Genomic DNA, 21,360 nt, shown 5'->3' on the forward strand with positions numbered 1-21,360 from the left:
GGTGTGCTACTAAATAGCAAATAATATACCGGCACATGACTAGCCGAAGAACACTATTAGGTTCCTTAGCCCCACCCATTATATTCACCCAATATTACTCTGTCCCATTACTTCCTTTTCCTAAATATGAAGAAACATTTATGGGTCATGGGGTGAAAACCTGGTTTGCCTCCAAATCCGTAGACTTTTATGAGACGGTATTAAGAGACTGATCTATAGATTAGAGACCTGTACGGGCCGAATTTTTCGGCCCGAGCCCAATCCAGCCCGAATGTACGTAGGCCCGGCCCAGCCCGGGGCCGAAAAGTTTTGGAGATTTTCGGCCCGATATTTTTTTTTAATTCTTGGCCCAAGCCCGGCCCGGGCCCGATAAATTTTCGAAGTTTCATTTTGTAACATTTTTCACGGGCACACTTCTTCAACGTTTTCCTTTATTCTAATTATCGTTTAACGAATGTCAATAATTATTAAAGAATTGCAATTAATCGGCCCCAGCCCGGCCCGACCTGAAGAGAAATTAGTGTCGGCGCGCCCAAGCCCGGCCCTTGCAGGTCTCTACTATAGATGTAAGAAAAATGTAATACAAGAAGGGCGCGTTCGTGGATCAAACTGCAGATTCCTGGCTCATCTCTATCATGGTGTAACAACATTCTGGCCTTCCCTCGTACTAACTGCTACGCATACTTCTAATCCCTGAGTTTATTTTATTTATTTATTTATTTATTTATTTATTTTTTAAAAAAAGGGTTTCATAAGATGCTTTCTTTCAATCTATGGATATTGGAACTGGTTCTACTTTTGAGGGTTTAATCCAAATATAATCTCGACTAGCACCAAAACCAAAGCTGAAGTTTTTGTGCACGCTAAAGGTTGTTTCTGAACTACATCAGAAATCAAGAATATTAATTTACTTCATCATTGTGTTAAAAGCATGGAATTTAGTTTACATATGTATGAGAAGCACGTTTGCAGATACCATAGTTTTCCCGAGGCGGAGAATGTTAATATTAGATATTAGAAAACAAACACAGATAATTAATTTCTGAGAAATTTATATAAGGACTTTTAAATAAACTCTCATTACAGACTTCCCATATATTCATCTACATTTTAACAAAACAGTCTTTTTTTACGAAACGTTACAGTGGTTTCAAGAATTGTTCACAAAGTTAATAAGAATATCACATTCTACAGAAAATACAAATATTCTACATTCAACACATTGCACAAAGAATTGTACAGTATAAAGTACATTATTAAGAGCCACACAGTTTTAATAGAACAATATGTACAATCTTCTTCAAACAAACCCGGTCACCCATCTTTCTGAAAAGCCCTATATTTTTATCCATAAATGGAATTTAATCGAATTACTTTTATCTTTTCTGGTCAATTGAGATATTGTCTTCAAACCAAAGCATTATACAGGGTGTCCAGACAAAAATAGTACCATACTTTCAAGTGGTATTATGTCGCTTTGGATAATCGTATTTAAATAAAATTGGTCATATTTGAAAGAAAAGCTCAAACATTTTTATGTATATGTCAACAATGAATGACGATGTCAATTACGGACGGGATCAAACGCACAAAACGTACATTCAATCAGGTTTACTTTGTGATTAGTCGATATGGGTTCAATGTTGGATATTTAGCAGGCAGTTTGCTGTTTCTGCTGGAGGTCACTTGGGAAGAAGAATGCAATTACTATTTTCCAACAAGATTGGACACGTCCTCACTGGCATTCACATATTCGGGTACATCTGAAAGAGCGGCTTCCAAGAAGACGGACTGGACGTGCCGGAAATGATGATAATGTCTTCTACAAGTGGCAGCCGAGATCGCCTCACTTAACGGTCTGACTTCTATTTATGGAGTTACATAAAGGATTGTGTCTATGTACACTCATGTCCAAAATGATTGTCGCATATCCATAACTACCTTCTTGTAAGAATATAATTTGATAATGATTTTGCAGGGTACTTTTAATACTGATACTATGTGTATAATCGGGAAATGCATATTCGCGGTAAATTTCATAGGAAAAGAATTACAAATACGAAAATTAGCGTGAGTAAAACAAAACATTGCTAAATGGACAAGAAAGTTTTATTTTCGTTTTACTGTTCTTATTTTGTTATATTCCTACAATATATTTATAGACATGCGACAATAATTTTGGACATCAGTGTACCTCCATTGCCTTAAAACCTGCAAGAAGTGCAAGTTTGTATCAGTGCTGCCATTCAGTCCATTTCGTCAGATATATTGGTGGGTGTGTGGCGTAAATGTGAATGTCGTCTTGATGTCTGCATCGCCACTCGTGGGACCCATATTCAATGTCTATGAGTTATAGTAAACAAAATAAATAATAAAAAAAAGTGAGTTTTTCTTTCAAATGTGACCAATTTAATTTAAATACGTATATCCAAAGCGACGTAATACCTCTTTGAAGTATGGTAGTATTTTTTATGAACAGACTGTATTTTATACGTAAGGTTAAAAAACACGGCTTTCGAACAGAGATGGATGGCCCCTTAACTTTTTTTTAACAAGACTATTTTTATCAAAAGGAAAATATTTGACGACCTTCAATTTTTTTATTCAACGTTAAATAAACGTTTGAAGTATATAATAATAAAAGCATTTACATAGATGCTATGGCACTCCATACAATATTTATTAGAATTGTTGCAAAATGAGTATGAACAATGAAAAATATTAATCACGTAAATAGATTATTACATTGTAGTTAAAATAAAGTATATCTTTAAACTGTTTACCTCAACTAAATACTTACTTGACATTGAATGAAACTGATCTTTTTGTAAGAACAATACATAGGCAGAATTACAGATTTTAATTTGACTACCAAACTCTCATATACAGTTTGCAGTATTAATATGTATGAATTCAAGGATTATTTTTTCTAATTTCTCAGGATACGAATGATGCCGTGCCGTGTAAGAGGCGAGTGAGGCAACGGTCCCGGGCGCCGAAGTAAGGGGGGCGCACAATTTTGGAGCAAAGAAAAGAAAAAAGAAAAATTACTTAGAATATTACTAGTATGTACTTAAGTCCTTTTCCTGCTTTAGGAAGTGGTTCTATAATGTTACTCATGTTAGGAAAATGCATGTGCACATATATAAAATGGAAGGAAAAAAATAATAAAAAGTGCTCAAAATCAAGGAAAAGCACGGTTTATTTTTGAAATTTTTCTTACGCTTCGCACAAACATGGTAGCGCTTTGTGGATGGTCTGTCAACCTCACTCATATGTACGGGGACGCCGTCGTATACTCGTCCCGGGCGTTGATTTTCCACGGCACGGCACTGTGAATGATTGATGATTCTATAGGTATTCTGATGATTCTAAGGGTATAAAGGGTTTCGGATAATGAGATTCTTTAGTTTGATTCCTAATACTCAAATATTCACGGAGTTAATGACTTGTCTACTATACCGCCGAAACTGCTTCTTGTTTCAGTCAGCCCCTCTGATGATCGTTAAATCAAGCCAATCACTCATTTTTTTTTTTTTTTTTTTTTCAACTTGTTACAGTTAAGTCTTCTCGCATCAACAATAAGTACCAATATGGATTTTTCCTTTCTATTTCCTAATTTACAAAACTCCAAACTTCTCCCAATATTCAGCTCTCATTACTTCCAAGATCTTACATAAAAGTTGCACTTATAAAATAAATTTCCCTTTTCCGTTCCTCGAAAATTTTAGACATTATCAATCACTGACTCTGAGGATCGTTCCTATCTTCCATAATGTTGAAGCATGCGCATTACTTCATGTTTTCACGATGGACACCCATTACCGCTGGAAATTATAGAAGCCTATATTCATTACAATGTACTGTATTCTCTTCAACATACTTCGCTCTACCAACTACTTTACCTATACAGATACATCTTCCCGCAAAGATTTTAGGTATGGGAAAACATAAGATTAACAATCTCGTTTTGACACTATTCGACATCCAATGGAGGAGGGGAAATATGTCAGAACATTCTCTTGGCGGCTGAACGTTACTGAAAGATTAAACAATAACTTGAAAGAATTTGGAATTATCAAGGATAGTAGTAAAGGCATTTTATGAAGTAAATAACTCTGGATAAACACGGTGAAAAAAAAAAAAAATTGTCGAATGCAAGGAAAATCAGCAATTGAAAATATAAGGAACAAAACATCAAACTGCTTAGGATATGCACTGGTGTGATTCTCACAAGTGACGTATCATGGAATACACAACTAGATGCTACTAAGAATGGCTTGTTTCTAGACGGAAATTTTATTATAAAGGGGATAATAGTGCCAATGAAGATATTAACAAAGATGTTTGATGTAATTATTCAACTGAGCTTCACACATGGGACTACGATATTGATAGAAACTATCGAACTGATAAACAAAATAGAAGGGATACACTAGCATTACCTAGTTATTTCATAAATATTGTCAGAGATTTTGACCAGCCGTTTGGCCATGCTGCGTATGACTGAGGGAGGGCTGCCATCTGGGAATTGTGGATCCCTGAGCTGTTCATTCCAGGGTAAGACATGTATTGGAAACGTGTAACGATGGAGTGGGGCGACTATGAGAGTCATGATGCATTCATAACGCACACACAAGGTGAATGCCACTTCGGATTCCCACCACCCCGACACTACTGCAAATCAGTCAACGATTAAACGGAAAGTGTCAATGACCGGCAGTAGCGACAGACCTCGCATAGTGAGGACACCACAGGTTGTTAATGCCGTAGCTGCAAGGATTCGGGGAAATTCTGTCAGGACTCAGAACCTACAAACAACATGCAGATCACTGACTGATGCGTTACACCAGCAGGAGAGTGATGAAAGCCAAACGTGTCCTTAAGCGTCACGCAGGAAACCGTCACACGATAATTCTTTTCCGACGAGAAGCTATTCATAGTTAAGCAGCATGATCTTGTGTATGCATCATCAGTGTAAACTGTGTTTTCAGGGTGCAAAGGTCCCATCACCCAGCATCAGTCATGGTGTGGTAGAATGTGGGCTTCAACGGCACAGCACGGCTGTATTTTTGTGAACAAAGATGAAGACATTGGCTATCGTGTATGAAACCATAGTAATGGAGTCAACTGTGAAACCACTGAGTACCACTATGTTCCCCAACCAACAGTGGATCTTCGAACAAGATTCTGCTCCCACGCACAAGGCACAATCAACACAGAAATGGCTAAGGGCCAACGTCCCAGACTTCATTTTCACATCAGACTGGCTCTCTTGCACCCTGGATCTGACTATAAACTGTGATGAGTACTTCCATAAATAGCCTGCAAAAAGAGGCATCCTAAAGTGGACTCCCTGAAGCGCGCCCTGGACAAGGCAACCCGCCACTTCCCCATCGACACTGTTTGTGGTTCCACTGACAAGTGGCTCGCCAGACTCTAGGCCTGTATCCAGGTTCAAGATGGGCATTTCGAAAATTGATTGGTGCTCTTTATATTCCACATTTCCATGTATCATTTTGCAAATGGATGTGAATATAATATCGTCAACACTGTGCCTGTGATTCATTTTCAAACTTTTTGACAGTATTAATAGAATAACTAGGTATACAAATGGGACAGCATATTATACTTTTTCAGCACCTAATGAAAGCAGTGTTTTAGTATGACTCTTATTCATTAGTTGGCGATATTTCAGTACTATGAAAACTTAACAGTAGAAAAAAGTAAGGATGTCATTAAATTATTCACCACACTACATCTGCGAGATCTTGGTCCTGTCGCTCAAAACTAAAATTTGACTGACAGTGAAAAGATCCGCTTTTAAACTGAAAATATTAGCATCCATAATTTTACATGACCATACGTCGTAATGTCCATACCAGTACTCAGGCTATAATTATTATAGTCACTGTGCCACTCATACAGACAGAAACTTTCTCCAAGTTTTTTTATAAACATAAGATACTCTATAGAAGCCTAATCTGACTCAATTTCAGGCAATTCTGTATGTTAATAAAACGACTTAATGCCTTACAAGTGCCGGGACAGACCCAGTTTTCTCACTAGCTTGCCATATTGAATTATGCAAATACTTGAACGTCCAGGATGCAGGATATATATATATATATTTAATTCATAAATTCTATTTTTAAAATAATAGTAAATTTAAAGCATCTTATAAGAGGACAAATTAATTATTTTTTTCTAATAGATTTCTTATAAAAATCTATAGATTAGACGAAGCTATTATAATGAAAATATATGTTAGTCAATTTAGTTTTCTTAGAAAACAAATAAGTAAATCTAAATTTTTATAATTTTTATTATTCAACTAAGACAGTGTTCGCTTTCTTTAACGAACAAACAAAAAGCTGAAATCCTCACGCTTTTACAGTCTGTGATTTACCTTTTGTAAGATAGAAATCAAATGAATATATTGTTATTAATAATAAGAGAAGTAATAATAGAAGTTTTATGTAAGATCTATCGAAAGTAACGGAAATCACTGCATATGTGAGAATAAGGGCACCAAATAATTACCAGAACACCCAAGCATGATTTAACGTAAGAAGGTTAAATTATTTCTTTCTAGGGTTTATAGTTTCAATCCAGTTCTTGGCAAGCACGAAGTCTATAAAAGGAGATTAGGATGGAACAACAGAAACCTTGGGTGTCATCACAACAGTAAATTTTTTAACCAGTCAAATTTCTTTAGCTTTTTGCACACACGCGTGATGCATTATATTTTAGCATATAGGAGTTACAATAATTAAAACCATTTACACTTAATTTGTTTCAATTTTACATAAATTTACGATAAAGAGCTTCTGAAAGATGAAAGTTCAATTTTATTAGCTGCACATTTAACACAGAATAAGAAAAGCATATGAACATAGCAAAAGTTACATCTACGAGGAGGAACCCGAAAGAAACCGGCTTGAAAAAGTGCCGCCGTTCCTGGGTGTAGTACAGAGTTCTTCCACTAGGTGGATCTAGTAGAGACCTTCCCAAATCAGTTGTATAAGCGGCTTCTGCATAGAAGATTAACGTTTAATCGTGTTATTGTTCTTCTCAACTGTTCTCGTTTGCCGCCTGCGAAACCGTTATGGCAGATTCAAAGGAACAAAGAATGTGTTTGAAATTTTGCTTCCTACTTGGAAAATCCTAAACGAAAACTTACCAAATGCTTCAACAGGGTTTCAAGAAGGATACTATGAACCGCACACATTTTTTTCGGTGGTTTGGACGCTTTAAGTGTGGTGAGATGAACGTTGAAGATCATGCTCGTTCCGGGTGCTCTTCATCATTTCGAAATGAGGAAAAATTTTTTTTAAAAATCTGCACAAACAAGGATCGATAATATTTCAAAACAGAAGTGAGTTGGAGCTCGTGTCAGCGTGAGGTTTTGCAAATGAGACGTGTTGCCGCTAAGTTTGTTTCTCGCCTGCTCACACAAGATCAAAAACATTTGTCTGAATTTGAGCCAGGACTTGAAAAATCAGACTGAAAGTAATCCAAACTTTCTGACCAACGTGATGACAGTTTCCGAGAAAGGAAAAATGAAATGAAATGAAATCTTTGTTTTACGTCCCACGGTTATGCCGGTTAGGCTAAAGGAGACGGTGATGATGAGTAATGAATGAAATGGTGGAATGAAGAAAGTGGGAGGAAACGGGAGAACCCCGAGAAAACCCACGCACACGGTGTTTGTCCACCACAAAGTTCACTTGGCGGGGGCTGGGATCGAACCCAGGACCTCAAGCACCAGAGGTGAACGCTCTACCACTGAGCCACCGCGACCCCTTTCCGAGAAAGGAAAGTGTTTTGATGATGTAAAGGGTGTAAAAAGAACTTTGCAAAGCGCATTCGATGATATAAAAGTTGAAGAGTTTCAAAAGTGCTTCAAATAGTGGGGAAAAAGACTGAAGAAATGAACTGCATTCAATGGAGAGTATTTTAAAGGAGACTGAAAGAATTCTGAAAAAAAAAACAAAAAAAAACAATGAATTATTTTTTTTAGAACAAAAGTCCGGTTTCTTTTGGGCCCCCCTCGTAAATATAATTAAATTCAATTATAGTTTAAGGTTGTGCTTTTTTATTTCATAGAACATAACTTTCATGTAATAAATAAAATATTTAATATTTTTTCTTCACTTCTCATTAGGGTTTCTTCATTTGTAAATAACATTTAATATAATTAACATTTAATGCAAATTAAAACAATAAATATCCATTTTTTTTCTGATACACGGTATAAAGATCTCTTGCTATAAAATCTTGTCTACATAATAAAGCTATCATAGTTATTATTTATATAGAATTTCATTTTCAGCAACATATTCGACTAACAAACATCTTTACAATATCTATTTTTCATATTAAAATGATAAGCATACTTACGTAATATAAACACGAACAATCAAAAATAATAATAATAAAAAATTGTGCAAATAAACACATAAACACAATGTATGAAATTTCGAATTTTATATTGTCTCATAAAAAGAACAGCAATAAAATCCTCAGGCAAGATATATCGTGATTAGGTACGAGGGGCTTCCAATTAGTTATCTACCTAGATAGGAAGAGAGGGGCGGAGGATAATGACGACTGACACGCATGCCAAGGCCACTGTGGGGAACCCCGCTGCGCAATTTGAGGTTAGTCGGAACAATGCAGTGGCTATAACAGAGTGTTTGTATTACGGTGCGAACAATGGATTTGCAGAAGTTGGAGCACCGCTGGATCATCAAGTTTCTCACTAGTCATTCTCTCTACAGTCCGGACATGGCCCCTAGTGACTATTTCTTCTTCCGAGACCTGAAGAAACACATGCGGGAACAACGAGGTCCAACAGACTGTTTCCCATTGGTTTGCAAGCCATGACAAAGACTATTTTTTCTCTGGGATTTCTTCGCTGCCCTTAATGTGGCGATGGTGCACAGACCTCCAGATGAGCCTATCTGCATTTCTTCCTGTCTACGAAGATAACTTATTGGACGCCCCTCGCAGCTTAAACGCCAGATATTAATTTACATAAGATACATGTACAAAAAAAAAAAAAAAAAAAAAAATGAAGTTTACGAAATATTATCTAACTTTCCATTACTATCCTCTGATTTCTGTGGTCATAAATTTTCGATCCAACGTCAAGATCTTGTTCACGCCAAACACATCAAAATGAAAAGGTAAAAAACTTAAAACTCATCTAAAATTTAAAAGTATTATATTTATACAACGTAGGAGGATAACTTAAAGATTATATTAAAATATATTCAAAGACCCATCATATCGAAATAATTTAATCCCAGAAAAGGTAGCCTGAATGTGATAATGCAGTAGGTGCTCTTTAATCCGGGATTCTACAGTTCAGTGCATTCCATAATCCGACATCGATCGTTTTTTTTTTATAGGTGGATTCGGGCATTTGTTGACCTTGACCGCCCGGTTGCGCTACTGCGATTTTAGTTCGCTTAGTGCTCATCATGACTGTTATTTTTCTTTTCAGTACAGTAATTCCTGTTTTCTACTGGGTTACAGATCATATTTGCACAATATTACAATTTTGTACTGTAAAATGTTGTCGAAGTCCAGCACAAGTTCTTCAAGTGCCAAAAAAACGTAAGAACATGACTCTCGTCGTACAGCAAAAGCTAGAGATAATTAATAGTCTCGAAAAATGTGAAAAAAAGAAATCTCATAATTTCAATATTGGTTCTTCGACAATTTATGATATAAAAATTATGAAACACTTCGAACAGAAGGATATGTATATTGTCTGTACAGATTCAGAATGTCCATAAACATATAAAATACGTGTTTTAATCGTTTGCATTTCTATCTAGACTTATTTATCTTTGGTATTCCCATTAAAACCATATTGACGTTCGGTACTCCAGCACGGTCGTAGTCCCGAACATGCCGGATTAAAGAGTGTCTACTGTAAGTACAAGTCAATAACTGACGAGGTCACAGAATTAACTTTTTTTTTATCTTTCCCTTTTCAGTTTTAATTAAATACTAGCTGAACCTGCGCATCATTCACATATGAGCATGAATTTCCGTGTTATTCCTCACATCTGTACATGTTTTTGTAGAGACACGAGTGAAAGAATTCTTGATAAAAATCGGCAAGAGTACCATAGAGGGTAGATTTTTTCAATACCTCGCACCGTTTGCAAGATCTGAACCTACTTCCGGTTGGGGGTTTAATTCATGTACAATCGGTGTTTTCTTTCTTCTTTCATGCAGTATGTAATAAGCAAATACATTACATACACAATTAATTATAATGTCAGTGATATTATATGGTGTTAATTGGGTAAAACACTCCAAACAACAAAGATTCACCTTACACTGGATAAATGGGTTATCCTTCGTTTTTCATTGTCATCTGACCATGAAACAAACGCCGGAGAAATATACTAACCCCCGTATACATATGTGTGGTGTTGGAATGTATCACTCGTAGAATATGATGCTTTTTTTAAAAAAAAAATTTCAACACTTGCAGTGTACCCCTAAAAAATGTAATAACGAAATAATGGCCATTTTTTTAAAAAAAATATTCAATTAGAACTGAACAATCTACATAAGATTTGCAATCGATCAATGAAAACGGCATCTTTCTTGTGGTTTCCGAGATATCATTCATTGTCAAAAGAATTGACCACAAACATATAAAATTTTCTTGATCAGAAACACATAAACCTAGCATTTAAGAGTCTTCATCCCGGCGAAATTAAAATACCGCTAATTTTACAGTAATTATGTGATATCTTCAAATAGATAAAAGATAATCGAAATGTGGAACAAGAGCGCCCTAGACAATATTATTTTACATGAGAAACCGTTATCACGACTCACTTATCTGCTTTCGATTTCGAGCCACTTTGAAAATTGGCATTTATTTTCGCGTTTCTAAACAGCTGAAAACGGAAAGCCGCTAGGTGACTTGTGATAACGGTACCTCACGCAAAATAATATTGTCTAGGGCGCTCTTGTTCCATATTTCAATTATCTTTTATCTATTTGAAGATATCACATAATTACTGTAAAATTAGCGGTATTTTAATTTCGCCAGGATGAAGACTCTTAATATAGAGGTAAGTTATATTTCTGATTAGCTTGAGATTTGCTAATAGAGATAAGAAAGTGAATAATCTCAGTTTGATGAGAAATACTCATGATGTAGTAAGCGACGTTAAACTTATTAACTAAACAAAAAAAGAGCCAGAAATGGGAAGTTTTTTTGAATCATATTTTACCCTTTTCATTTTAGTGTGTTTGAAGTACGGAAAATTCTTGGATTGGATTGATGAATTTGCAACTACAAAAGAAATTGGAGGGCATTACTAATAAGATTCTCTCAACTTGATTCTAATTCCCCGTTGAATAGGAATTATCCGAATAAAGAAAAAGACACGTTTTTTTTAAATGTTATACAGACTGCACACGAATTTCAGAACACTATCAGAAATCCCTATGAACCTTCGACAAACCCATTAGTACGGATACGGACGAAGCACAACAAATCAAACTCGTACTGGCAAAAAGTTGTATAAAGCTCAAATATGTACACAATACAAGAATATACACTAATATTCTTCAAATGAGACACAAGATTATTTTAACAAATTATAAAGCTTCAAATATGTTAATTATTTCTTATATACAACAGATATCTTAGAATACACCACCGAATATTGATTTGCGGATAGTATTCGTATGTTTAGTGAGTTTCAAACAGTTCAATACATCTCGTCAATATACAAATCAATTTAGCTACCACAATCCATTTAGCTGCCGAAAAAGATTACTTCAATTGGGTACGCTTTACCCAATTTTCAATACGCGAATTAAGCCTTGCATAAATAACATTTGTATTTTGCATGAATATACATCCTAATAAAAGTGCAAAGGTTTCCAAAGTAAGTAGTACAGCTTACCATTTTAATACATCGATATCTACTTCATACTGTCATTATGTATACGTATCTTTCTGAGGGAATAAAACTAAGGATTATCTCACAACCTTTCTTACCAAATAGTACCAATAAAATTATTTCAATGCCCTGTCTTCAAATAATATAGAATATTTCTACCAGTTTACTGAGCTGAAATTATTGGAACTTTATATTCAGGTAGCATTACACAGGTGCACTACACTTTAAACAGCCCAACAGACGTCAATGGACTCCAACGAATATGTTCGAATTTTTTTTCCTTACCAAGAAGGAACGGAAGTGCTCCTTGAATTATTCTGAATCATTATTAAAAGGCGTGATATTTTCGAATGAAAATATCTCTTTATAAATTATATCTTTATTGGGAGATATTCATAATCGTCATCATAGATATTCTGCCATTATTGGCAGGTCACTTGCAGCAACTGAGAAGTTCCTATTCTCCACGGTTTTTCGCTAACTTTCTCGTCCCCACGTATGATTTTTCTGTTTTGATATTGTCCATCTCCCTCCCTCTTTCTTGCCACCATACCCTCTAACGCGTCTTCCTCTTCTCAGTAATATCTAAAATTGCTCTTCTCTCCCCTACCATATCTAATACCCTCTCATTTGATATCCGTTCAACCCAGGTAATTCTCTCCAGTCTTCTACATATCCTCATTTCCAAAACACCCAGAAGTTTTTCATCATTTTTGCGTAATGTCGATGTTTCTGCCCCATACAAAGGACAGTACAAAACAATATTCCACACGAAATATTTTATGAGTTTTTCTTCTCTCTTTTTCAAGATCCCACAAAATAGACTTTTGTTCCTCCTAAAGGCTTCTTTCACCATTCCTTGCTTTTATTTTAGTTTACACTTCATATAACCACTAATAATACCACCAAGGTATCGAAAACTAATCATCTGTTCTAGTATTTTCTCCCCTTCTATTTCTATATTTGACACCGACCGCTTCGTCCGAATCACCATGGCTTTTGTCTTTATCCCATATTTTTCACAGTCCTTCCTCAAATTAACATATTTTTTTTTCTGATTTTGCCACAAGTACCATATCATCTGCAAACCGTAAACATCTAATCATTTTATCTCCTACTAAAATCCCTGATTATCTAGGTTCTTTTTCACTCTCTCTTTTAGATATATATTAAATAATGATCGTGAGAGACAGCATTTCTATCGAATTCCCCTTCCAGTTCCATGATAGTGTCAAATAAATTCATGAACTTTTTTTCTTAAAATTATTTCGGTAGTGAATTAATTTCTCTACAAACAAATATTCAAAACATTGTGTGAACGTTGTTAGTCCTTGCAATATTTGCATTACTGTGATTACATAATAATTCATATACGGTTGGTTATGCTGCCCATGGTTCAACTTTCGTGCAGAAGAACCTGAGATGGTCATTTGCAATGGGAGATAACTGGAGGTCTTGCGAACTCAGGCTTTCTACCATCCATAAGAATCGCGCTAGCCCAAACTCGTACCTCATGGGTTCGGGCTACTGCTCGCTACCCACTTACAGGACTCGCGCCCAATTACTAACCTTTAGCCCAGTTGAATATCTCGGGAGAAACCGACTTCATTTTATGCTTGAAGTACACGTGATTCGTTTCGCACATTAAACTGTACATTTAAGTTTCATGTAAGTTCGGAGCTGAAAAGGGACAGCAACACAAAGAAGACAGCCAATATTTTATTAATAATGAGAAGTTTTGCTCTTACCTTCTTTAATTTGGCAATATTATTGTTTATGCCCTTTATCACCTTATTTACTTAATATGTTCATCGAAGAGGATATAACCACAATGAAAGAAAAGACGAAAGGAATCAAAATTAATGGTACACATATTCACTTCATTAGATTTGTCGATGATATCGCAAACTCAAAAAACGAGCTAAATACAATGCTTAGAATCTTAAACCAGGAGATGAAGCTCAAGCTAAAAATCAATACCCAAGAAGACCAAAATCATGATTATAGATAAGAAAAGAGGTGAAGGAAGAGCCAACAAAACAATAGAAGAAACACAGACTCGAGAAAGTGGCCGAATTTTGCTATCTCGGTTTTAATATAGAAGAAAACAACAGATATGTTAGTGAACTAAAAAGAATAGCATTAGCCAAGAACGCCTTTCAAAACAAGAAGAACCTTCTTCTGAATAAGCACATTAACATTCCCGCTAAGAAAAAATTTATAAAAACCTTTGTGTGTAGTGTTTTGACATATGGTTGCGAAACCTTGACGTTAGCAAAACATGAGAAAGCCCGTTTTGAGGCAGCAGAAATGTGGTTTTGGACAAGAATCGCCAGAACTAATTGGGTTGAAAAAGAAGAGTAATAAGATGGTACTGCAAGAAGTGAATGAGAGAAAAAACAACTAATCAAAGTCACAGAAGTACGAAAAGCAAAACTCATTGGTCATTTACTTAGACATGATGCTTTCTTCCAAAACATATTCGAAGGCAAGATACTAGGGAAGAAAACGAGAAGACGACCGAGAACATCGTTCCTTAAAAATATGATCAATAAAATGTACTTCCTACAAAAAGATGAAAAGGACTGCTGAAAATAGGAAGCTGTCGCTGCAAAGAGAAGGCTTAGCCTTTTGAAAAAAAAAAAAAAATACTTTATTAAGTTTATTGTCCTTGCATTTTCGCTCCAGAATAACAAATTTGCCTTTAAATACAATGATTAGTTTAACCTCGACTAACATGACGTAGAAAGAGACGGAAGACTCCAAAATAACATGAGCTGGGACAATATCATGGATCTTTGGCACCAGAGCTGAGCGCTCTACTAATGAGTCACTGTCTTCCTTGATATGTACTTTTAAACATCCTAGACTGCAGCACGAGGGCGCGGTGGCTTACTAGTCTCTGATGTGAGAGTTCCTTGGTTCAATCATTCACCTTCATTATCCTGAAGATCATAACCGCGGGACGTTAACTTAATGATCTCATTATATTTTATATTTTAACAATGCTACAAACTTTTGATTTGTTCGGAATATATGACATTTTCAACAATGTCAAGCTGACCTACGGATTTCATGCGTCTTAATATGATGATGATTTCAAGATGGGAAGAAACCATGATTCCAAAGAACAATACATTTTCAAAATATTGCTAACAATTGCTGTTAAGAAATTACCTTTCTCTTTCTTGTTTTTTCTTCTGTTTAACTGAAAGATATAAAAATAACTATTGATATACGGACTCAAAGCGATTTTATCTTATTTCATTCACAGTTCAAAATCAAGAAGTTAAATATAACTTTGAAAATTGGTGTTCGAACTTTCATAAAAACGTAATTCATTACATGAAAAAATAGATTATATCTACTTGACCTCAAGACTTTCTATCTTGAGATATTTCTCTCATTCCCTTCAATTAAAACATCCATCTACAAGTAAACTACTAAGGACAGAATAAGGTGGCACTTATGATTTCTTTATGAATGAACCGGGTTAGATTCTTAATATGGGTACAAGCAGCTTGATAATCAGTAGAGCTTATCTCGAATAACTTCGAGCTTAAAAAAAGGTACGTCAAGCTCCAAACAAAGCGAGCTACGGTCGCTTTTCTCTTTCAACATGTCTGCATAATGGCTAAATTACAAAATCCATTAAAAGACAGAATGCAATTCATTCCTTCTATAGCTGAAGTAATGCAATTGATTAGCTATTTATCTGTAGCTGACCTCTAAAGCAAATGTTTACGAGCCTGACATACTAAAAATAATACAAAATTTACCATTTTTCTTTTGCTTGTTTTTCATAAGTGAAAGGAGATAATGAATTGCAACTTACCACAATCATAGATAATGCTATTCTACAACAGAAAATATGAACCTCGAGAACTTTCAGTGTTGCTATCCATAGAAATTACAGTGTTGCCAGAACAACATTTCTTCAAAAATCTAAGTTAAAGCAGGGACTAGAAAAAATGAAATCTTGAAGTTTTACGTCCCACGATTATGCCAGCTAGGCTAAAGGAGACGATGATGATGAGAAATGAATGAAATAGTGCAATGAACAAAGTGGGTGGAAACGGGAGAACCCCGAGAAAACCCATGCACATGGAGTTTGTCCACCACGAAGTTCACTTGACACGAGCAGCGATCGAACCAAGAACTCCATGCACCAGACGTGAACGCTCTACCACTGAGGCAGCGACTAGAGGAACAAACTCAGCTGCATTTGATTACGTATTATATTGATTTGGTACCCCGTGAACTACTTTTTAAATAACATTATTATTTAATTTTAATAACTGTATGTAAAAACTATTTTGATTATTACAAACTAAATACAACTATTATTTAAAAAGTAGTTCACAGGATTCCAAGACAACATGATACGTAATCAAATGCAGCTTAGTTTGTTCCTCTAGCCGCTGCTTTAACTGAGATTTTGGGGAAAATGTTATTCTGGTAACACTGTAATTTCTACGGATGGCAAGACTGAAAATTCTTCAGGTTTATATTTTCTGTTGTAGAATAACATTATCTATGATTGTGGTAAGTTGCATTTCATTATCTCCTTTCACTTATGAATAAACAAGCAAAAGAAAAATAGTAAATTTTGTATTATTTTTAGTATGTCAGGCTCTTTTAAGTGAAGTATCTGATTTACAATGTCAGTCAGCTGTTCCTATCACAATAACGAAAGGTCTAGATTTTCTGTTAAAATCACAGTTTTTTGAAGAAAAAAAAGAAAGAAAGAAAAAGAAAGAAACTATAATATCCATTACAGATAAATACACAATTCATATCCACTGTACTTTAATAATAATTTAAAGTGTTTACGTGCACCTATGTTGCTTCCTTCTCTGAAATTAAAAGAAAGAGATTGCAGCTTTAATAGGATTTAAAATATCCTAATTTTAAATTTCAGAAAAGAGGAAAACTGATAACTGAACTAGCGGAAAATGAGAGCTCTAATCTTCCGTTGGTATTTATTTATTTTAATTCTTCTAGGCTTAACTAGTATCTAACAACTTTTGTAGAGGCAATTACTTCTATCTTATAAATATATAGGGTCAGTGAGGGTAATTATGAGACACCCCCCACTGATCTTCAATCACTGTACGATAAATACAAATTAAAAAGACAGGTATTTAGTGACATCCTTCACAATGCTCTGTCTACATTTTTAAGTTTCAGTTTACAAAAGTTTGGATGTACCAATTTTTTTTCACACACTCATTCAACAAAAAAGTTTTGAAATTTGAAATCCTATTATTAACTTTTATAACTACTCGTGCAGTAATATCACAATTGTGAAACCAATGCGTATTGGTGGAAGCCTGGTGGGTCAGCAATTACAGGTTAAATGGAATTTGTTCCTTGGGCTTTCGTTTCAGAGTTACAAATTCTTTTGTTGTTGTATTTCCTTTTGCTTATATGGAAGGTACCGGTAATTATAAGACGCATGCTAAATTAACGTTTTCATTTTATTTACTCCACATAAGCTGCTAAATCATCAATAATTATTTTATTGAAAATAGCCTAGACTGCATATCAATATATTAAAACATAAGGAAATAGAAGCATCCTAAGCTCCTTTTTAGTGAACAGCCTAGAACTTGATCTAAATTTGTTTCATAAGCCTGTTTCGTAATCTAAAACTATCTATAGCCTACAGGCCTATTATAGTCAACTCACAAAAATGTTAGAATAACATCAGTAGATATTTCCACTTTCTTTCTTAATTATTTTCTTGAAACTCAGAAAAATATTTGTATATCTTTATATAATAAACACAAAAATAACAAAGACTTCTTGTCTCACAATTGGATTTCTTCATACATCAATATCACATACAGAAAGTTGAGGACAACAGATGTCTCGTAACTACCCACCTGGTGTCTCAATTATCCTTTTGGGATGATAAGAAATTTCCTGGCAGCAAATTGATACTCTATTGGCACCATAAACTGTGACTAGCTTAATTGCTTTCAAAACTAATGTAAGCTGAGTAAGGTAGAAAAGTTGTGAAATCTGTCTCATAATTACCCTCACTGACCCTATAAGGAATTCTCTTTATATATATGGATCATTGGAACAAAAGAATACAGACGCGGGAATTTTAAAAATTTATTCCTTCGCTCTCTTGCATTCCTACAGACACCCTCATGTTCCATTAATTTCATCTTCCTACACTTAACTATATTTACTCATAGCTGGTAACATTATCACATCACAGCTGGTAACATTATCACATGACATGACGGGGAAGGGGGAGCTTCCAATACTACGCCCGCCTAGAAACTTTTCAGCTTTTTATTGTTCTTTATTTTTTTCCCTTGCTTCTTCCCCTTCCTATGTAAACAAAAGATTACTTCTACTCCCTCTAATACATACATACATACATACATATATATATATATATATATATTCCATTAAACAGATAGAGAAGGCTGGCTGTCTCGTTAGTAGTACCTTAGCCGTACAACGTACATCCAATACTAATGTACTGGAAGTTAAGTTCGGTTTCCCTACAACTCAAGTGATATTTTACTACTTTTTTTTCCTCTTTCTTTTCACTGAAAAATGTTAATGCAATACAATGCATTAACTGAAGAGACTGATCGTACTTCAGGTTAAAACAAATTCACATCTAAAGTACTCACATAATAGAAGAATGCCTCTACAAAATGATTGCATGAAGTTGGCAGAGTTCCCTAGTAGCTAAATTAAGAATGTTATAACATAAAAGGATCTGCCCATATGTATCTTCATCCCATTAACTAAATAAAGCCAAAAAAAAAAAAAAAGCATCGGCACATCTGATTGGCTACTCTCGTTTCCGCCATCGTGTGATTGGTTACTTTCGTTTCCGCCATGAATGCTGGCTCAAAACATTGCGATCCTATTGGGCGAAGTGGACAGAGTGGGGGTGGCTAAACTGTGACGTATGGCTTCACATTTTGTTATCTCTATTTTATATTATCTTTGGGCTAAATGATCTTTGACGCACAAGACTCGGGGTTTGATTCCTGTGAGAGTACATTTTAGTCGGATCTCCCACTAAATGGTAGGTCCAGACCTCATATAGCCTTACCACGGACGACAATCAATCATCTCGAAAGACGAGTAATATTTATCCGTTCAGTGATCAATTTTCCCCTTTCCCCAACACTGTTCCACATACACTGCCATGTATGAAAATAATTCAAAATCTAACCCTCAGTATTCACTGGTTCTCTCGCATGATGAATACGGACATGTTTATTATGATTGGACTTTGTACTTGAAGCTTTCCCACAGACATGACAAACATAGGGGCGTTGACCAGTATGGACTCGAAAATGTTCTTTTAAATAGTAGCTACGATGAAAGGTTTTGTTACACACAGTACACTGGTACGATTTCCCCGATTCATGCTCTCTCACATGCCGAAGACAATTATACTTCCTAACGAACTGGCAACCACAGTAGTTACATGTATATGGCCGCATATTCTTGTGCGACCTCATATGAGCGACATAATCACTTTTACGAACGTATGCGTTCTTACATAAGGTACACTTGAATGGTTTGGTGCTACGGCTCGCGTGAATCCACCTGTGGAGCTGAAGGTTCCATTTCGTGGTGAATTCTTTGCCACAGATGTTACACTGGAACGGACGTTCTCCGCTATGCACTCTCATATGGATGTGTAGGGAAGACTTCAAATAGATACTCGAACACACTGGGCATTCCACATTCTCCTCGCTTTTCCCGCCTTGCGGAATGTATCTCCGATCGTGCATTTGGCGGATATGGCGAGTCAAACTAGCAGAATGGACAAATCGTTCACAGCAAAAAGTACACGATTTTGGTTTCGTATCGTGGATTTCTTTATGCCAATTGAGTTTTTTCTTGGAGTGAAATATTTCACCACAGTGACAAAAGAAATCTTTCACTTTCTTCTTTATTTTTAAATGAATTCTGTTTTTGTGTTGAATTAAGTTACTGTAACGGCGAAACGACTGGCCACAATATGAACACTTTAATGGAGCAGCTCCCGTGTGGGTATTCATATGCTCCTGAAGTTTTTGCTTCGTGAAGAACGCTCGATCACACGAACTGCACTTATAGTTCTTGACTCCCAAGTGTCTACTCACATGCAAACGTAAGTTCTGTTTACGTAGAAAACACTTACCACAATGTAAACATTCTAACGGATGTTCTTTCAAATGCTCATTAAAAGTTTCAACATTTTCGAATGTTTTATCACATACACTACATTTACGTTCTGTGCTCTTATGTACCACCCTCCTATGAACCAAAAGAGCCCTTTCATTTGAAAATACACTCGTGCAATCACTGCACTGTAGCTGTTGCTCTGTCGAGGTATTTTCACTACTTCCCACATCTCCTTCGACCTCGTTCGAAGAACCGGTTGTGGTTTTCACACCGCTGTCCGTTCTCTCTTCCTTGATTGAAGGCAGGAATATCATCTCCCTCTTAATACTTGAAGTACTATCTGCTGGTAGTTTCTCGTTTTGAACACTGGGCTGGATTTCCGTTGAAATGTTATAATTTTTCACTGATGCATCACTCTTCACTACTGATTTTTTCTTAACACGCAAATTCACTTTCCCGTCTCTAGTTTTGACCACAGCCTTTACTTTGTTAGTTCTTCTAATTTGCGTTGAACGCGAAGGGAGTTTTGTTGTTTTTTCCGCTACAGAAAATGCACTTTTACTGGATTCACCATTTTGTGTTGCAACAAGAGGACTAGAAGTCTGCAATGATAGTGATGATGATGATGGCAGCGATACTGGTGATAATGATGATATAGCTTCTGATGGTGAAATTAATGACTCAACAGTCTTTGGCATATCCAGGTTGCTTCCACTAGGTTCACCATGATGCATATTTTGATGAACACGCCGTTCTTTCGGACAATCGAATGTTTCAGTACATAATGAACACATATACCGCTCCTTCTGCTTAGCCTTATACCTTTTACCTGTTTCCGCATCAAGTTCCCTGGAGTCTTTTGTGACTAGTGAATCCGGAGAAGGTGTTGCTGGTCTATCAACGTCTGACGCATCAGAACCATCCCATGTTTCCATAGCCAGCAGATCATACGATGGGGGCACACGAGAGGCTTCATCCTCTGGATATGTCTACAAAAGATTTAAGAATAAACCAGTAAATGTACAATTACAAAATTTTTAGCATCATTCTTGCTTCTCCAGAAGCTCTCTCTAATTATTACATTCATCTTTGACATGCATATTCCTGGTCCAGCATACACAAATCTCTACTAAAGGATTAGCCTATACGAACACACACGACGTTGTATGGTAGTTGACCTGTAGAGATCAAGTATATTAAAACTGATCCCAAGTTACAAAAAATTGGTTACTTACCAATGTATCCTTCCGCGGGA

At 35.7% G+C, this 21,360-nt stretch overlaps 1 protein-coding gene across 1 annotated transcript in view; it reads right to left on the minus strand.

Moving 5' to 3' along the window:
- Nucleotides 1–1,035: 1,035 nt before the first annotated feature.
- The window catches only part of LOC145675023 (uncharacterized), a 56,674-nt gene continuing 36,349 nt past the window's right edge, over nt 1,036–21,360 (minus strand). Inside the window, exon 4 of the mRNA XM_081745389.1 lies at nt 1,036–21,094. Coding sequence (XP_081601515.1) covers nt 19,157–21,094 — 1,938 coding nt within the window. The 3' untranslated portion in view covers nt 1,036–19,156. The remainder of the gene's footprint in view (nt 21,095–21,360) is intronic.

This window comes from Thermobia domestica, chromosome 18, assembly GCF_964235325.1.
Source record: "Thermobia domestica chromosome 18, izTheDome1.hap1.1, whole genome shotgun sequence".
Lineage (NCBI taxonomy): Eukaryota > Metazoa > Arthropoda > Insecta > Zygentoma > Lepismatidae > Thermobia > Thermobia domestica.